This window comes from Etheostoma cragini, chromosome 12, assembly GCF_013103735.1.
Source record: "Etheostoma cragini isolate CJK2018 chromosome 12, CSU_Ecrag_1.0, whole genome shotgun sequence".
NCBI lineage: Eukaryota > Metazoa > Chordata > Actinopteri > Perciformes > Percidae > Etheostoma > Etheostoma cragini.
The window spans coordinates 21,203,859-21,222,854 of record NC_048418.1 but is presented as its reverse complement, the minus strand read 5'-3'; the positions used below and the strand labels follow the sequence as shown (position 1 = coordinate 21,222,854).

General features: G+C 40.8%; 1 protein-coding gene across 1 annotated transcript; it reads right to left on the bottom strand.

The window, feature by feature from the left end:
* Positions 1-242: 242 nt before the first annotated feature.
* mtf2 (metal response element binding transcription factor 2) lies at positions 243-18,635 on the bottom strand. Its single transcript, XM_034887776.1, has 15 exons — positions 18,409-18,635; positions 16,566-16,767; positions 12,277-12,358; positions 10,886-10,996; positions 10,566-10,666; positions 9,257-9,441; positions 9,058-9,153; positions 8,701-8,769; positions 8,338-8,461; positions 7,849-7,916; positions 5,070-5,240; positions 3,127-3,247; positions 2,874-2,932; positions 2,514-2,606; positions 243-899 (listed from the first exon to the last, which is right to left on the bottom strand). The coding sequence occupies exons 1-15, from the start codon at positions 18,411-18,413 to the stop codon at positions 524-526; spliced, it is 1,863 nt and encodes a 620-aa protein (XP_034743667.1). The 5' UTR covers positions 18,414-18,635; the 3' UTR covers positions 243-523.
* Positions 18,636-18,996: the final 361 nt, after the last annotated feature.

Here is an 18,996-nt window from a genome sequence, read left to right as displayed (position 1 = left end):
TATATATATAAAAAAACTTTGACGAAAGTGTCCCCCTTTTCTCTTATCATCCAAGATTTACCATTTAATGCCTGACCAACTTCATTCTGTCAAAAAAAAGCTTACAGTTTCATCAACTGGTCAGGAAATAAAGAGCACATCACTGGATTAATGATGAGGTACAATAACGATTCACTGAAAGCCTACAGTTGCAGTGCGCTAATCACTTGTTTCCCCTGAATAAATAGGGGTTGTTGTTAACGTAAACGGAAGTTAAAAGCATAATAACACATATGGTGTGGTATAATGAAAACGCCTCATCTTTATCAATGAATTGTAATCTTTAAACACATGAGGAAAAGATGTGTTTAAATATGCACTGAACCAGTAGGCTTTGCAGTAAGCTTAACAGGCAATACCTGCTCCTGTCTAAACTAAACCAAGGCAAAAATCATTTAATGCTCTGAACACATGTCCTTAGCACAGCCAGAAACATCCTGCGGGCGCTGGTTAATAGTTAGACATGATGAAGACACTGACAAGTCTAGGAGGCAGTGACTCCTTCCCACTCCACCAGGTACTGCACGTTGCCATCAAGGGTGACCCGTCGTGCCAGGACTTTGTACTTTTCCCCGCACGCCAGCCGCCCTGCTGCTCCGAAATAGCTGCTGATAGAGCTTTTGAGGTGGGAGAGCTGGCTGTTGGGGTCCATGCCGTGAACTATGTCTGTGGAGTGAAGCCCTGGGAGTGGGCTCAGCATCTCCGTAGCTGAGAGGTTTGGCTCCGCATGGCTAGGAGGGGGGATCTTCAGGTTGGGGGGCTGCAGGGCCCGTCGTGGCCGTCCACGTTTCCTTTTCAAGGGTGGAGCGGAAACAGGCATGATGCAGGTGGTCGTGCGGGTCTTGCTGGAGCTACAGAGGCTGGGGGGGGGGGGGGGGGGGGGGGGGGGGGGGGGGGGGGGGGGGGGGGGGGGGGGGGGGGGGGGGGGGGGGGGTGTTTGATAGGAAAAGAGGAAGTCAAAAAACTGATTTTGTTCTAAGGGTAATAACAAAAAGCAACAGTCTACAGCGGCTGTACTTAGGCACAGCAGCGCACTGAGATAAATGCTCAAATCAGCATGTTTACATGCTCACAATGCCAAAGCATTATATTATACTGTATACAAGCCCGGGGACAACAGATGGAAATTTGAATATGATATTGGTGCACTATATGTTGCTATGTCTGTTTTTAATAAACCAATTATTTAAAGAAGCAGCTAATGTTCCCCATGTTTAAAATCTTAATTTGCCAATAAGCACTAAAGCTAAAGCACAGCTGAGGCTGGTAAAATAGAAAATAGTTTTGAAGGCATGTAGTTGTAATAAAGTATTAGATCAATTGAAATTGGGACTTGACAGAGAAATAATGTATGGGAAACATCAATGTTATTACCAAACTTAAAAGGAGAATTTTTTTAGAATGGCTAAAAAAAAAAAAAAAAAGATCGGGTAGTGACAATCATCACGCAGCAGTTCCGTGTGTATTTGTAGCGCATCCATTTTGTGTGATCGATCTGGTGTTGTGAGTAGGAGGCTTGTCGATTTGTGTGGAAGTTCCTTGGCTGTCTAGCAGCATAGTTGCCTTTTGGAGCGATCTGCACACTGTTCACCTTTTTCCAGCTCAACAGGGACTTCAGACTACAGCTATCCTTCTCTAATGCTAACACTGTGCAAGCCACAGATAACACCTGGCCCATTTCCATGCAGTTACATAGTTACCGACATGGTCATAACCACTAAAGTGCTCAATTACCTATTTTTGAGGGTGAATAAAGTTTTTGTCACAAAAACATGACCTGTCCTCTGGAGGACATAGTCAGAGCAACGGGCAGGCGCTCAATGGATTGTTTTCAGGAGTAGGAGACAACGAAGGCAAGGAGAAATCAGAAGCAAGGATGCCGGTCCGGCCTGCTAGCACGGCAAAGGGAACTACCACCTAAATCAACACTGCCAAGCCTTCTATTCACCAACACCAGATTGATGGGACGGCAACCGGCAGCTTACAGGGCGAGCTAGCTAGAGACAGGGTAGGTGAATTTAAACACTGAGTAGAAAACGCATATTGTTGTAAAATAAGGGCCCTATTCATGTTGCAGACATTTTAATTGCACTTTGTGTCTGTTAAAGAACTCTAAAACTTGCCCAGACAACTGCCGTTTTAGCTCAGTGGAAGCTCATACACGTAGCTGCAGATACTCTTTGTTGCCTGCACTGATTCGGGTGGCGTTTTTGTTTTGTTTTTAAATCAAAAGTACATGCATATTCATATCCATCAAGATTAACGTAAAACTGGCCGGAATTCTCCTTTAGTGTTAATCCAACAGTTTAAGACATGTCCATCAAATGCCCAAATGTCAACCTCATGGTGGCACTAGAGGACAGGTGTGGACCAAAGCCATGGATCAACGGACAGAATGACTGACCTTGCCCTCCACAGAACCATAGATGACAACATAAAAAGGGTTAAATGTTGCAATTCCATAGCAGGCAAACCTGGACTGTCTTGAAATGCTAGTTGAGGTAGTTTCTGTGGTGCTCAGGGCTCCTATTGATTCCACATCTGAAGACAGCAGAGACCTCTCAGTCCTATTGTTGTGGGGACAGTAAAATGATAAAAACAAAAAAAACATTATCCCCAGGACAGAAACATGCTGCTGAAAGTTAGTTAAGCTCACTGTACATACAACTGAATCAATAAGTTAATCAGTCAACTGAGTAAATTAATCTGCAAAAAACAAATACTAAGGACAAAACAACCACTTTAAAAGACATCACCACGGGCTGATGGGACCAGCAGAAAATGAAAACAGCGGTAAGATGCAGCCTGAACAGTTCGGTAGCTTCACCACTTACTTGATAGAGGTTAAGTGATCCAATGTGTGGAGCTCCAGTGGTAAAGTCTTTCTTGCTTCCTGTCAAAGACAAGAAAAAGAAAAAGATTCTCAGTGGGTTTCCTTTTAATTTAACAGTTTCTCTATGTCCCCAGAAAAAGTTAGTTTGAGAGCTCAGAGCTATACATAGGAAGGCATAAAAATACCTGCAGATCTCAACAACTATGTACACACCCAGCTCTCTCACACACACACACACACAACCCCACACACACCTGGGATAAGAGTTCACCGTGTTGTGGTTTAGTCAGAGTCTCCAGAGAATGTGCTCCTTGCTTCCTCTTTTTCTTCTTCTTTTTCTTCTTCTCTGTGCCATTGGTTAAAGTACTGCAAGCTCTAGAGCAACAATAACATTTCACAACAGTTTCAAAAATAATGACTGTGCACTGATAACACTATAATTGTTAAGCAGTCACATTACATGTCATTTAGCTGACGTTTTTATCCCAAAAGGGACTCCAGTTGTGGTCAGAGTAATAGCAGTGTGTTTAAAAAAAGTGAATAATGCTCAAAATCCTTAGAATAGCTTTTAGTTCCATAATATCAATGCATTGGGAACACTGCACATTCAATTCCAAATCAAAACATGACCAACATTGATCAAGTTTGTGTTAAACCTTTACAGAAAGTGCGGAAAAAGGAATATTAGGCTGTTAAAAAAAGAAATTACAGTATTTGCATTTTTCTTTACAAACTCAAACATTTACTGTATAAACTGAAAATATCTCAAGGGTTAGCTTTACTTTAAATCACTGCACTAATATTAAGTTGCATAACCTTTATTTCTGAGAACTGGTTCACATCTGTGTTGCATGGAGTCAACCAACTTGTGGCACCTGTGGACAGGTATTCGAGCTCAGGGCGATTGAACGACATTCCACAATTCCTCTGCATTACTGGGTTTTGCCTCAGAAAATGTATTTTTGAGGTCACCCCACAAGCGTTTGAGGTCCGGGGATTGGGCTGGCCACTCCATAACATCAAACTTGTTCATCTGGAACCAAGACTTTGCTCGCTTACTGATGTGTTTTGGGTCATTGTCTTGTTGAAAGAATTCAAGTATTTCTTATGTATTGAAACTGATCCAAGATCCCTGGTTTGTGATAAACAGGCCTAACACAACAGTATGAGAAACTAGAGTTGGGCGGAATCCCAATTGATACATTCAAATCTCCTCCTTATTTCACCATGGTATACAGTATTACTAAATAAGAATTATGACATAAGGCTCAGACGGCGTCACCAAACTGTTGTCTTGTGCCTACACCGTTCAAAAACCGAACGCCAAACACTAATACTGAAACACCTCTCCCTTCTCATTAGGTCGGAAACCTAAATGCTGCCAAACTGCAGAAGTTGTGTTCTTCTTCGAGACCAGGTCACTCGGTGTGCGACTTGCCATCCCCCCTCTATCACACGGTCACGTGATGACCACACATACGCATTATTAGGCATTGAATAAATTGTATTTAATATTTAATCCTCATCTCCTATATAAGTGCATTGCATTTTTTTAATGACTGTATTGAAACCGATACTGTTGCTATTTTTAAGACCCCGTGGTATACCGTATCACCACCCAACCCTATGAGAAACATCCCCATAACATAATTTTTGCACCACCATGCTTTACCGTCTTCACAGTGTACTGTGGCTTGAATTCAGTGCATGGGTGTCGTCGGACAAACTGTCTGCGGCCCCTAGACCCAAAGAGAACAATTTTGTTCTCATCAGTCCACAGAATGTTGCTCCATTTCTCCTTTGGCCAGTCAATGTGTCCTACGGCACATTTTAACCTATTCAGTACATGTCTTTTTCAGCAACAGGACTTTGCGGGGGCTTCTAGCTGACAGCTTTGCTTCACATAGCCTTCTTCTGATATTGCTCAAGGACACATTGGTTGATGTATCACAGTGGGAATTGAACCAAGATCTCCCAGACCAAAACAATCACTACCCACCCCACAAATTATGAAAGAAAATATATAGTGCATTAAAAACACTGCTTTTTTAAATGTTGTATCAGTTGTATCATTTTCCACCATCAGTCCAACACAAGCAATTCAAATTCAAGAGCTTACAATGAATGGGTGGATGTCCCACTCAGAAGTTCGAAAACATTTAACTTAAGAACTTTAAATGTAGGTTTTCCAGCTTACCTCATGCCAGACAGAGCCTTGGTGGACTTGCATCCTTTGATAGTGATCTCATGTGAAGCCCTCTCCATCATTCTGCTGGTTGGCTCATCAGAATTGGGTGGAGCAGGGGGGAAACGAATCCTCAGTCCAAACAAGTGCTTCTTTTTCTTAACTTCCTTCCCTGACATGAACCTGGAAGAGAAACAATGAGAAAGGGTAATGACAGGTCGAATTGCAAAAAGTAAAAATAAAATAAAATAAAATAATGGTTAATCTTTTTGAGGCTATCAGCAAAAACAATGATCTTGTATTGAGGTGGGGAACATATTAGGCAATGGTCTGGGGGGTGCGCCCCTGGTACATTTGAGCGTTAAGGAGAATACCAGTCAATTTTAAAGGTTAATCTTGATCGCTATAACTATGGGAGTACTTTCAATTGAAAAAACCCCGACCTGAATCAGTGCAGGCAATACTGAGTGGCTGCAGCTACGTGTACAAGCTTCCACTGAGCTAAAATGGCAGATAATGGGGAAAGTTTTAGAGTGCCTTTGTACCTCTTAACAGACTCACAAGACAATTAATATGTCTGTAAAACATGAACAGGGCCCTTACGTAACATCAAGTTGCATTTTCAAGTCAGACATGTTTTAATTCACCTACCCTGTCTTGTTCTTGCCGCTGGGTAGCCTGCTTGCCTGGTTAGATGCTAGAGCTAGCTGTTAGTTGCTAGCTGTTATTGTGTGTTCAGCCAGGCTTTTGTGAAAATCATAAAGCAGCAGTTCCATTTGTATTTATAGCTCATCCATTTTGTTGGTATATGACCAAAATGTGTAGTATTCTTGTTTCAGTTCAGTAACATGTGGAATCAGGTGTGAATCATTCCATAACAAATATGTTTGATGAGTTTTGAATGTGCAGACAGTTGACATTAACAGCTTATATTTGTTTCTGCAAGATTACTGCTATAGTAAATGATTTCAAATATATTAATTGACATGAAAAAGTGCCCCAAGCCGGTTGGTTTAGAGAGGGAGGAGTAATTCATGTCTACGTGTGTGATGACTTACCAGTGAGAACATTAAATGAGTATGATCAACAGATTAAAAATGAGTCAGAACGTGTTGAAGCTTCTAAATTATTATGGAAAACAAAAAAAGCTTTTGTTTAAATCTACCCAATAACCATTCAACAGTTCAAATCACATTAAATCTTATTTCAACATAATGGAGCAAAACGGTTTTATTCTTGTGCTTTTGAGTACATTAATGGTCTATGTTTTGAAATTGCCAACTAAACCATTAGCTAAAATCAAGACATAACAGATCTGAAATTTACATGTGACCAAATATAACTGTGCAACCAATTTAAGATGAAAGTTCTCAATCCAGGCCAAGGAGTTGAAATCCACTGAAAGATGACCGTCAAAATAATAACTGCACATGACTTTCTGTTAGTACAAAAAAACGATGTTATTAATTATCTCAAGGAAATTCCGTTTACGATTCAAATATTTCCCAGCTCTCTAGTATTCAGAGAGACCTCAGAAAGCCAGGCCATCGGACATATAAATAACTTAAATTATCCAAAGAACCTTTTGTGTGTTAAACTGAAAGAAATTAATTTACAGATTTTTTTTATTTTTTTTAAACAATGCACTAGGTCGAGTTTAGCCTTATAAATGTGACATAAAGCCAAATGGTTCAATCCATTCTGTCCAATTGCCACGTCTCTACCCTCCTGAGGAAACTGAAGCTTTGTTCAGCTTCGGCAGATGATGCAGGAATTACTGGAAGCAAGCACACAAGAGCTTCAACTTGCCAGAAGAAAAAAAAAGAAGCTTAAAATAAAAATAAAAAACTACAAACCTCCTTCTCTCTCTCTGCCTCAGTGACCAGTACTTCCAGCATTAAGTGTTTTTATTAAGATTTTAACTACCATTACAATATGGTCATGTAATCCCTGAGTGTTTGATTTAACCCATGCACAAGTCAAATAAGAGGGGGGATTCTGCTGATTGCTTCACTCACTTGCAACTGCACTTTCCCTGCCTCCTGTGGTTGAAAAAGGTTGAAAATAAAAAATGTCTCACTGGAGACAACGAGATTAGGGAATTTCCATGGGTAAGGGCAGACACCCAAATAGTCAGACAGAAATCCTAATGTTGTCCTGCCTCCTGCACCCTCTACCCCCTAGTAAGTGAAAACGCGTCAGACACAGACATCTCCTGTTGTGTGCTACTTGTGTTCAATAGAAGTGTTCACACCTGATTCATCAGACATTGTGAAAATTGCTGTACAAGAATAGCAGCCGAAAACAATTGGTGTCAGATTGCCCCGTAAAGCCTGTTTATGTTGAACACAAGGCTTAATAACTTTCAATTTATGAATTTTCCATTAACACTTATAAAACTAACTATTACTTAGCTGCCATCAAAATGTACTGGGTTTTGAGACATCTTTTTTTACCGCTTTGAGAAAAAAGGTCTTAGTTTCAGACCTTCTACTCATTTTTTCTTCTGGTTCCTCCATAGTTATCATCCATGCATTGCTGCTGCTGCTTCTTCTTTATGCATAATGGCAACCCTTTTTTTGTAGTGGTGTACTTTCACCTACTTTACCAGGGAATTGTTGCGAGTCGCATTTTAGCAGTCCTTCAAATAGTCCAATAATAGTCCACTACTTTTATGTTTTTAATGGCGGGGACAAATGCATGTGTTCTAATATTGAGGTGGACATTTCACCTGCGTCCTCCCCAAAACTTAGGCCAATGGAAAGTGTTAACCAGTAAAAGGATAACTTACATGCTGCTGTTGTTGTTTAATGCTTCCAGAACACATTGATATCGCTCTGATCTGGGAGTGTTGGCGAGCTGCAGACACAGGGGAGGGGAGGTCACCAAAAAGGAAAGAAAAGGTAACCCAGAAATTCAAAACCACATGGTTTCAAAAGCTAATCTGGCAGCCAGGGATAATTAAAAAATAATTAACCCTAAAAAAAAAAAACTAACAATTTGGTTTTCTAGTCTCCACTTAACTTGAGATGTATTGGTGCATTAAGTAGATAAAGTCTGGAAACCGTTAAGGTATAACAGGTTGCCAATTCCTAACATCCTGTTCCAAATCAAAAACTTACTTACACAAATACAATTAGTGTCTTTATGTTCAGTAAAAAACTCAAAAAAAAACCACTGTGCAAAGAACATAAGAGTGTGAGCGTGTCCAGAATCACTGGCGCATTACAAATTTAAGTTAATAAATATTCATTTGTAATTTAATGAGCAGTGTCCTCACCTCCCCCAGCTGCAGCAGCTCCCAGGTATCATTGATGTAAGACATCAGGTCCATCTCAGAGTCAAAGTACTTCTTCTTGTGGATCACACTTAAGTTGTACAGGCTCAGGTGTGTGACATCCTCCCTGAAACATTTCAGTAAAAGCTGTTTTCGGTTTTGATATAATATTAAAAAGCAAAGGCAGGTATTGAAACAGGCAATGAGGCATAGTGGCACAGCTATTGTAAAAATCAAAAACAAATAAGATAAGATCTAAAAAAGGCACTACTTTGGGAAGAAGGGCAATCACATCATTGCTTAATAAATAGCATACCGCTTAAGGAAGCTCTCTGTGTCAAAATATACATCTTCAGATCTACCTACCATCTAAGAGGCAGCCGGCTGAGGAACTCTGGTCCACCATTGCAAACGGAACAAATAAACAGGTAAAACCTAAAGTTACACAAACACAAAAACACATCGTCTTGTTATGCTGCAAAATGAGTTGGTGATCGCAGGACATATTTTAAGAGAATGACAGAAATCTGAGTAAACACAGAAAACAAAGATCATCCAAACCTCCATTTATTTATTTTTTTAAAGGTTGTTGTCAGTCATTTAAACTTTTAATAACGTTGGTTTCAAATGATGGTTAAACTGAACACCTTGAATTGGATGTTCAAGATAATTTCATCAGATCCCCCCCTGCTATGTGAAACATAAACACAGTGGTATCCGCACCTATCTCCATAGAGCATGGGCATCTGTAAGCAATGTAGACACGCCTCATGGAACCACTGCTCACACTCATTACACTGCAGCATCTTCAGGTACCAACTTCAAAGAAAGAGAATTGTTAGCTGTACAAGGGTATGTTAAAAAAATAAAAAGGAAAATGTTTACTGTATGTTTTTTTTAAAGTACGTAACATGTTACTCACTCTCCTGGACCTCCACAGTAGCAGTAGCACTGCTGGATATTAGTCTTGTGGCCCTGGTTCCAAACCAGTTCGTCCAAAACGTATGGGAGGGACAGGTGCAGCCCTACATTATTCTGCTGCTGCTGCTGCTGGTGGTGCGGCAGAAAGCCTTTAGCAGACGCTCCCTTCATTTGTGCACCCCCCCTCTGTAAACCACACAAACAAAAAGCATGTTTACCCAAACATAAAACTATGTACACTAGATATATACGACAATGACTCCAAAGATTATCTTGGACTCTATCGCCCCTATCTCCATTGTTCTATACTGTTAAAGCAGAGCAAATCATGAGTCTCACAAAAAAGCTGGGCTGTAGTACTTGAGTCCGGACTTGATTACTATATGCTTTTGTTCTAAAGGAACTTCCTCCTTTTAAAACAAAACCATAGATGAAGCACGCTCGTCCAGAAAACAGGTATTAGTTTAATTCAAAATCCATCTGGAACAGGCAGCGAGATTGGTCGCCTGGTACACACCTGTCTGCATTATGTGCCTCAATCATCAGGCATCAATCATTTTCATTTTGGCTACAGACACAATGTCAGCAAGCACTTTGTACTATGGATTCTTCAGGACAAGTAATAAGTTCAAGAATGGGACCATTTCCATGTGAAATTTGAAGTAGATAATATGGCCTAAGGGCGTTTTCACACCTACCTCATTTGGTCCGGGCTATCGGACTTTCAGTTTGATCTGAACCAAAATTACAGATGTGGAACCTCCCACAGACCATGGTCCGGATCCAAAGACCAAATTGTGGTCCGATTAAAAGAGGGGTTCTCGGTCCGGACATAACTGAACCATGCTCCGGTTCACTTATAGTGTGTGAAAGCATTTTTTGGGTGGTTCAGACTGTCGGACAAAGTACAAGAAGCTTTGGCAGGCCCTCCTTGTGTAACAAGACCGGGGAAGCTTGCGTAACCGCAGCGTGAAACCAAAACATACCGGATCAAATGAATACAATTTAACAAAGACATGAACTTTGGTCCGGACTTTCATGTGTGAAATCACCCTGAATAGTATGTTACTCTGCACTTGCTTTTTGATTATTACAAATAATAAAGCAAAATTATAATCTTGAAATAAAAGATATACTGTCTCTCACTTTACGTAAATTGTGAACTGCTTGAGGACTCAATTTTCTGTTTCGGTATTGACTTGGACCTCTTTGGACATTGCCTTGAAGCTAGACTTGACTACAGCCCTCCAAAATAGTAATCAATACTACCTAAAGTTTTTATGTGTTTATACTCAAAACAAAAGCTGTACCTTAGGTATAGAAGTTAGCACACACTCGGAGCAGAGCCACTTGTCATCAGAGTCAATGACAGAGGCATCAATGATGGGGGTGTGGCACAGCTGATGGTAGCCTAAAAAACAATGAATAAATTCACATGCAGCTGCCATCTTCTGGACCACTCTTTAAAGAAGACAAATGCCCTTAATGATCAGAGATTAGAGTTCAGTAGGTAGATGTACAATATATGGATAAGTAAGAAAACGCAGGCAAAAAAAGAGGATTACAAAAGAACAGCACTATCTGCTTTGTTCAATGTTAGATATAAGTTAATCAGGGGAATGGACAGTACCTTGTCCACACTTGTCACAAATGACAATTTCATTGGGTTCATCTGAAGTTTCAACCTGGCATATAGAGCACACAATGTCATCGTCCTCATCATCTTCATCATCTTCATCCCCTGAAATGGACAAAAATATTGTTGTGACAGAGTAAAGGCTAACTAAGCACCTCAAATAGTGTTCAAATTTCAAGTGCTTATTGAAAATAGTGTTGCCAAGTGCCAACTGTAGATTATCCTGATTAATCCTGAAACACGAATGTCTCTTTTCAGAAATTGTGTTCTCAATAATAATAATAATAATAATAATAATAATACCAGGCTGTTGTACCTAGACCGCACCAACAGTGACTACGTTTAAATGCACATTAGTGTTCCAGTTTTTGCCCTTGTACGGAAAAAAGACAATATTCTGACTGTTTGGATGGCTAATGGAAGTGAATGTTCCTCTGGTATTTCTGTTTACATGTAGCCGTGCAAAATACAATTTTTTTCAAAGTTGACCAGCGGTGGCGGACTTGTTGGACGAACACAGCCTCCCAAAAACCTGCTGGTATCCAAGTCTTTGATAATGTTTAAAAGTAGCATTGCTTCTTCTTCTAATTCCTATTGGTCTGCAGTCAAGCAAATTGTTGGCTGGATGGTTTGTGAAGAGCAAACAGTGAGTAAACAGGCAAGAGGCCGTAACCTGCACCCTTGATTCAAACCCAGAACCTTCTTGCTGTGAGGACACAGTGCTAACCATTGGGCCACCATGCCACTAAAGAGGAATATTGGTGGGCATGTACATTTACTGGGTGACGGCAGGGTTTAGCTAAACACTGCAAGTACATTTTTACTGGGCATCACTGCAGCAAAGTGAGAACGTCAACCACTGGAGGTCAGCAAAAAAACAAGGCATTTTAACCAGCACTACACTGTGTAAATAAAGCGGTGCAGCAACATGCCAATCAGCTCAGTAGTTAAGATCAAACAATAAATATACAATCAAATAGTGGATATTTGTCAAGAAATGTTTTTAGTTTATTTTTTTTTTTATCCATCAAAGATCCTCTTCTACCTTATAATGAAGCAAATATGTGTCATATTTGCATTTTAAATGACTGATCTAGACGCCAGCCTGTCTGTGCATCTACCCATTGCTCATCTGAACTTGTCTGATGACAGTTTAACTGCCAGCAACATTAGCAGGCGGAAGAAGGCAGATGAGGGTGTGGACATCAAAATACTAATCCAAGAATTCAAACTAAATTACTATTAAACTGTGCAGTTGCTGAAAGGCAATACAATAGCATATTCTCCTTTCAAATACCTGCAAAAGATCAGGTACTGAATTATTATTCAATAATGAGATCCACATATTTCACAAACAAGTAGATCTTAAAGTTGAAGGAATTTACCCGTCTGGATATCCTTCCACAGAACCCAGGACTTTGACCGATCCTCAAAAACCACAAAGCATCGCTGCTTGTCCCGATCAATCTGGGGAAAGGAGAAAACAATAATAGATTTGGGTCTTCCTAAACACTACACAGTTCTTTAAGTCTAAATAGAGCCCAGGCATCCCACACACCTTCACAGTAGTCCGGTAATATGTTATGTTTTGTGTCAGATACAAATAATTCAGCAGGCTCTTGCCAGGTAGACACCATGCGCCCCATGTCCAAATCTGTATCTGAGTATAATCTAAATGTTTAACTCAGTCCACACTAAGCTACTTTAAAAGCCGTCGGATCACTGTACTGTTCACACTACACAACTAGCTCTCTCGTTACTAAATCTCTCGTAATTCTCTGTAAACAGTATTTGTGGTTTTCACACTACATGACTAGCGACGGGGTGTCACATGTTACATCTATTCTTGAGTGTGTCTGGTTGCCAAACTAGTTTTGTCAGAAAAACCCACGCAAGAAGTGACATGGGATATGACCTAATATCCCATGTCACAAGACAGGATTTTTTTGACGTTCATCAGCAACCAGCAATTCAAGTTGTTGGTGCGCCGATTTGCAATGATAAAACAGAGACGAAAAAGAGTGTTCCCTAAATACACCATTTATAGAGGTTTCATCAACAGTGAGTAAAATGAGTATTTGAACACCCTGCTATTTGGAATGTTCTCCCACTTAGAAATCATGGAGGGTCTGAAATTGTCATCTTAGGTGCATGTCCCCTGTGACAGATATAATCTAAAAAAAAAAAAAAAAGACATCCAGAAAATCCCAATGTATGATTTTTTTACTATTTATTTGTATGATACAGCTGTAAATAATCTTTTGAGGGTCAGAAGTCTAGCTGATAGACAGGTGTTCAAAGAACCATTAGTCTGCCTTCAAAATGTCCACCTCCACTCCATTTATTATCCTAAATTAGATGCACCTGTTTAAGGTTGTTAGCTGCATTAAGACACCTGTCAACCCCATAAAATCAGAAAGAATCCAACTACTAACATGGCAAGACCAAAGAGCTGTCCAAATTGTACACCTACACAAGGCTGGAAAGGGCTACAGGGAAATTCCCAAAGCAGCTTGGTGAAAAAAGGTCCACTGTTGGAGCAATCATTAGAAAATGGAAGAAGCTCAACATGACTGTCAATCTCCCTCGGACTGGGGCTCCATGCAAGATCTCACCTCGTGGGGTCTCAATGATACTAAGAAAGGTGAGAAATCAGCCCAGAACTACACCTGAAAAGAGCTGGGACCACCGTTTCCAAGGTTACTGTTGGTTACTGTTGGTCATGGGAGAAAGTCAAGTGGTCAGATGAGACCAAAATAGAACTTTTTGGTCATAATTCCACTAACCGTGTTTGGAGGAAGAAGAATGATGAGTACCATCCCAAGAACACCATCCCTACTGTGAACCATGGGGGTGGTAGCATCATGCTTTGGGGGTGTTTTTCTGCACATGGGACAGGGCGACTCCAATGTAGTAAGGAGAGGATGAACGGGGCCATGTATTCCAAGATTTTGGGGAACAACCTCCTTCCCTCAGTTAGAACATTGAAGATGGGTTGAGGCTGGGTCTTCCAACATGACAATGACCCAAAGCACTCAGCCAGGAAAACCAAGGAGTGGCTCTGTAAGAAGCATAGCAAGGTTCTGGTGTGGCCTAGCCAGTCTCCAGACCTAAACCCAATAGAGAATCTGTGGAGGGAGCTCCAACTCCGTGTTTCTCAGCGACAGCCCGGAAACAAGACTGATCTAGAGAAGATCTGTGTGGAGGAGTGAGCCAAAATCCCTTCTGCAGTGTGTGCAAACCTGGTGAAAAACTACAGGAAACGTTTGATCTCTGGAATTGCTAACAAAGGCTACTGTACTAAATATTAACATTGATTGTCTCTGGTGTTCAAATACTTATTTGCAGCTGTATCATACAAATAAATAGTTAAAAAAAAATCAAACATTGTGATTTCTGGATTTGTTTTTTTAGATTATGTCTCTCACATTGGACCTACGTGCATGATTTCTAAGTGAGAGAACTTGCCAAAAAGCAGGGTGTTCCAATACTTATTTTCCTCACTGTAGGTGCAAAACCATGTTGTAAATGCAACACATACAGTAAAGTTCTTATCGTCATAGACAACCCCTCCCCGGGGTTTCCCTTCAACACATTCACACAAGTGTGATTTATGGTACTGCAGATGCTTTACGCAGCACTTTTGCCATGGCCCACGTAAGTGGCCTGAAACATGCACTTGTGCGTTGGAGTGCGCGTCGGGCGGCATGTATGTGATTGTGTGGGGGGGGTGTGGTAAAGCAAGGGAGAAGTGAGAGAGTGACGTGATTAGCTTTGGGGCGAGCGACTCTAGAGTTATAGTGAGAGAAACAAAGTGTCACCCCTGTGCTTTCTGACCAAGGTGGGAAATCTATAGCAGGAAAAGTTAACCCTCTCCATGATTTCATGTTTATGAAGAAAGAGAAAACAGGAAATGAGTAGGGGAAAATAAAACAAGACAAGACTGTCGTTGCCGCAACATTTTTTGAGAGGTGCACGTCAGGCGGTGGCGTAGGTCTGTGTCTCCACGTGGCTTCATCATAGCCAGCACGGCATATTTACGCAGAAGTATAAATCACGCTACAGCGCCTGAGTGCCAAGCCTACAGGTGAAACTAATAAAATTAGCATTTGGTGCAAAAGTCGATTCATTTCAGTAATTCAACTTAAAAGGTGAAACTAATATATTATATAAACTCCTTACAAGCAAAGTGAGATATTTCAAGCCTTTATTTGATATCATTTTGATGATTATGGCGTACAGCTCATGAAAACACAAAATTCAAAATCTAAAACAATTAGCATATTACATGAAATCACAAAAAAAAAAAAAAAGGATTTTAATTACAAAAATGCCAGCCCTCTGAAAAGTATAATCATGTATATGTACTCAGTACTTTGTTTGGGCACCTTTTGCTTGAATTAGTGCCTCAATGCGGCGTGGCATGGATGCTATCAGCCTGTGGCACTGCTGAGGTGTTATGAAGACCAGGATGCTACAATAGCAGCCTTCAGCTCTTCTGCATTGTTCGGTCTCATGTTTTTTATGTTTCTATGGGGTTCAGGTCAGGAGAGTTTGCGGGCCAATCAAGCACAGTAATCCCATGGTCATTGAACCAGGTTTTGGTACTTTTGGTCATATGTCCGGCTGAAAAATGAAGTCAGCATCTCCATAAAGCTCGTCTGCTGAAGGAAGCATAAAGTACTCTAAAATGTCCTGGTGGACGGCTGCGCTGACTCTGGACTTAGTAAAGCACAGTGGACCAACACCAGCAGATGTCATGGCTCCCCAAACCAACACAGACTGTGGAAACTTCACACTGGACTTCAAGCATCTTGGATTGTGTGCCTGTCCATTCTTCCTCCGGACTCTGGGACCTTGGTTTCCAAATGAGAAGCAAAATTTGCTCTCATCAGAAAAGAGGACTTTGGACCACTGAGAAACAGACCAGTTCTTTTTTTCCCCTTTAGCCCAGGTAAGACGCTTCTGACGTTGTGTGTTGTTCAGGAGCGGCTTGACAAGAGGAATACGACATTTGAAGCCCATGTCCAGGTCCCGTCTGTGTGTGGTGGCTCTTGATGCAGTAACTCCAGCCTCAGTCCACTCCTTGTAAAGCTCCCCCACACATTTGAATGGCCTTTTCCTGACAATCCTCTCCAGGCTACGGTCATCCCTGCTGCTTGTGCACCTTTTTCTTCCACACGTTTCCCTTCCATTTAACTTTCTATTAATGTGCCTTAATACGGCACTTTGAGAACATCCAAGACCAATTAAAGGCTCAGGAACCCTTTGCAAGTGTTTCGGAATAATTAGCTGATTAGAGTGTGATACTTTGAGCCTACAATGCTTAACTTTTGCACCATATGCTAATTTTTTTGAGTTTCACCATACAGATTTGCCTTTGATCTGGGGCTTTTGTCAGGGAGCTCCAAAAACTGTCAGCGAGAGGAGAATCCTGCTTAAAATCTTGTAGTGTGAATTAGGCTTTAGTAACAACTGATGATATATAAAAAAAATAAGTAAAATAAAAACGTCCGGAATGGAAAAAAAAGACAGAAAGAAAAACGTACGCACTTGAAGGCATCCTTAGAGCTGCTTCCTGTGTTTTGCGTATCTGGTGTGCTGGAGTATGTGATGGTACTGTGATATAAAAACCAACTTTAGTAGCAAAAAGGAGTGTTTCCTTCACACTAACCTTGGTGATTGTCCCCAAGTAGAACAAGCCATCTGACCACCGGGCTAAGACGTCCTGTCCCTCTGTGAACCTGTCAGACATGTTGTCCTCTCCATACTCTCCCCTAGCAGAAAGGCTTGAGGGGGACAAGGACACAGCCTGCTGCTGCCGCTGGGGGAGAGCTCTGTGATGGACAGACAGGTGATCCACAACTCCTGAGTCTCTGAGAGGGGTTTGGACAATAGGATATGAGAGACATTAGGAAATTAGATTAATCCTTATTACTGTACTTTCAGGAGACATGACAATCCCTGCATTGTAATCACTAATTCCCAGTCTTTGTGCTGCTGTCAGTGTGCTGGGCATTTCATAATAAGATCCCATGGCATGAAAATTTCACTTTATGAGGTTTTTTTTAACAATAATATGCATCCCCCCAGCCTGCCTATGGTCCCCCAGTGGATAGAATAGATGTAAACCGAGCCCTTGGAATCCTGCTCTGCCTTTGAGAAAATTAAAGCTCAGATGGGCCGATCTGGAATCTTGCCCTTTATGAGGTCATAAGGGGCAAGGTACCACACCTTTCTCTGCTTTGCCCGCCCAGAGAAATTGGCCCACCCATGAGAGAGAGACATCATGGATTTCAAACGAACAAAGTGGCAGTTGGTCAAGGCCACACCCGCAGCCTCCACCTTGCCCTCCCCCCCCTCTCTCCTCCTCAAAAGCTACAGACTCAGAAATTGCACAAACTAAGGAAAGCTCATTGTGGGACTGGCTCTAGTGGCTGTAATTCTGCACCAAGGTTGAATTTTTGGAAAGAGACATTAGATATGGTATTAGGGGACCACTAAAGTCTATATAAAAGCATCCAAAGAGCACCATGTCACGGGACCTTTCATAACTAATAGTTATGTAGGCATGTACATATGTAACAATGGATAATGATAACTTAACTGAGAGTAAGGGTAAAATTGCCACTACAGGACAGGCTAAACTTGTCACACAGGCAAGTTATTTTTTTTATAATTCAAGTCAAGTCAATTTTATTTATATCACAAATTTGCCTCAATGGGCTTTACAATATGTACAGCATATGGCCCCCTCTGTCCTTAGACTCTTGATAACAACACCTCTGCTTTGTCACTTAAAAATAATACAATAAACAATATGATATTGACCATCCGTGAAATTCCTTTTTTAACAACGTTACAAGTCTTCATATATAAATAAGTACTGTCATCATACAAGGCTATATAGTGTGGTTACAGAAGACTTAAAAAGAAATGACTGAAAATGAAATGCATGCGATTTCCCCTCCAGTAGATACACACAACAGGTGATTCTACTCATAATTAGTGCTAATTGGTAATTAACAACAGCTATGCAGTAAGTAAGATGGCTGCAGGTCAATGCTGAGTGTTTCTATAGCCTTTCCGACATCGAAAGCTAAAGTAAACGCAAATAATTCTATTCATTTTGAACACACAAACATGTAAACTGGATGACAGTGTAATTTATATGTATACAAATTGACACCTGGTATGTGTTTCTTCTGTTGCAAACATTCATTAAGTTAGAGATTGTAGATTTTTATTTTTTCTATTTCCATTTAGCCAATGCCCCGTACAACCGAGATTCCCTTTGTTCGAATACTGAGTGAATGTGGTCGATATTAACCCCTAGCGAGGAAAAAGGGTCAGACTGAGGTAACAGTGAAAACTGAAATGTCTTGTAATATGAAATAGCTAGCAGCCAAGCCTGACTGTTAGCATGAATAATCCAAATGAAACGCGGTAACCCCGGAGAGGTCGCTGACCGTCGGACCCACACCCCCCAAAAGAGGAAAACAAGATAACAACAATACCTCATTCGGTCACCTCCGCTTCTTCAACAAATTACTCGTACAACAAAAAAACTAAATGGGAATGAGCGCTGTTATCCCGCTTCGTCTGCAGTTGAATCTATTTCAAAAGTATATCGCGGAAACTTGCGGGGCTCTGGCCTTCTTCAGAAGATAACAAACGGTTCATTTTCCCCAAGCACGTTCGCCATTTTGGTTTCCCGCTGATGATCGGGGAGTGCATTATGGGAAGCGTTAGTCAAAAAAAAACAGTTTAAAATTTAAAAATCAGAAACGTCACTAAATTGGTTTAAAAATGAATGAAATACGTATTTTTCTCAACGAATACTAGCTTAATAAAAACAGCTAATACAAAAAAAAAAATCTACGTCACAATTTGTTTCGTTTTGAGTAAGACAAAATGTGTACATGCCTGTTTTATTTATTCATTTAATTGGAACTGCTAGAAAAATGACTCATTAACTAATAAGGGTGCTCGGGATGCTCTGATGGGAATTGTAGGCGGTTTCAAAATACCTGAAGAACGTGACTGTTGATGAAATATTAAGTTGGCAGTCTTTCTGCTGATCCATAATGGATAGACAGAGCACA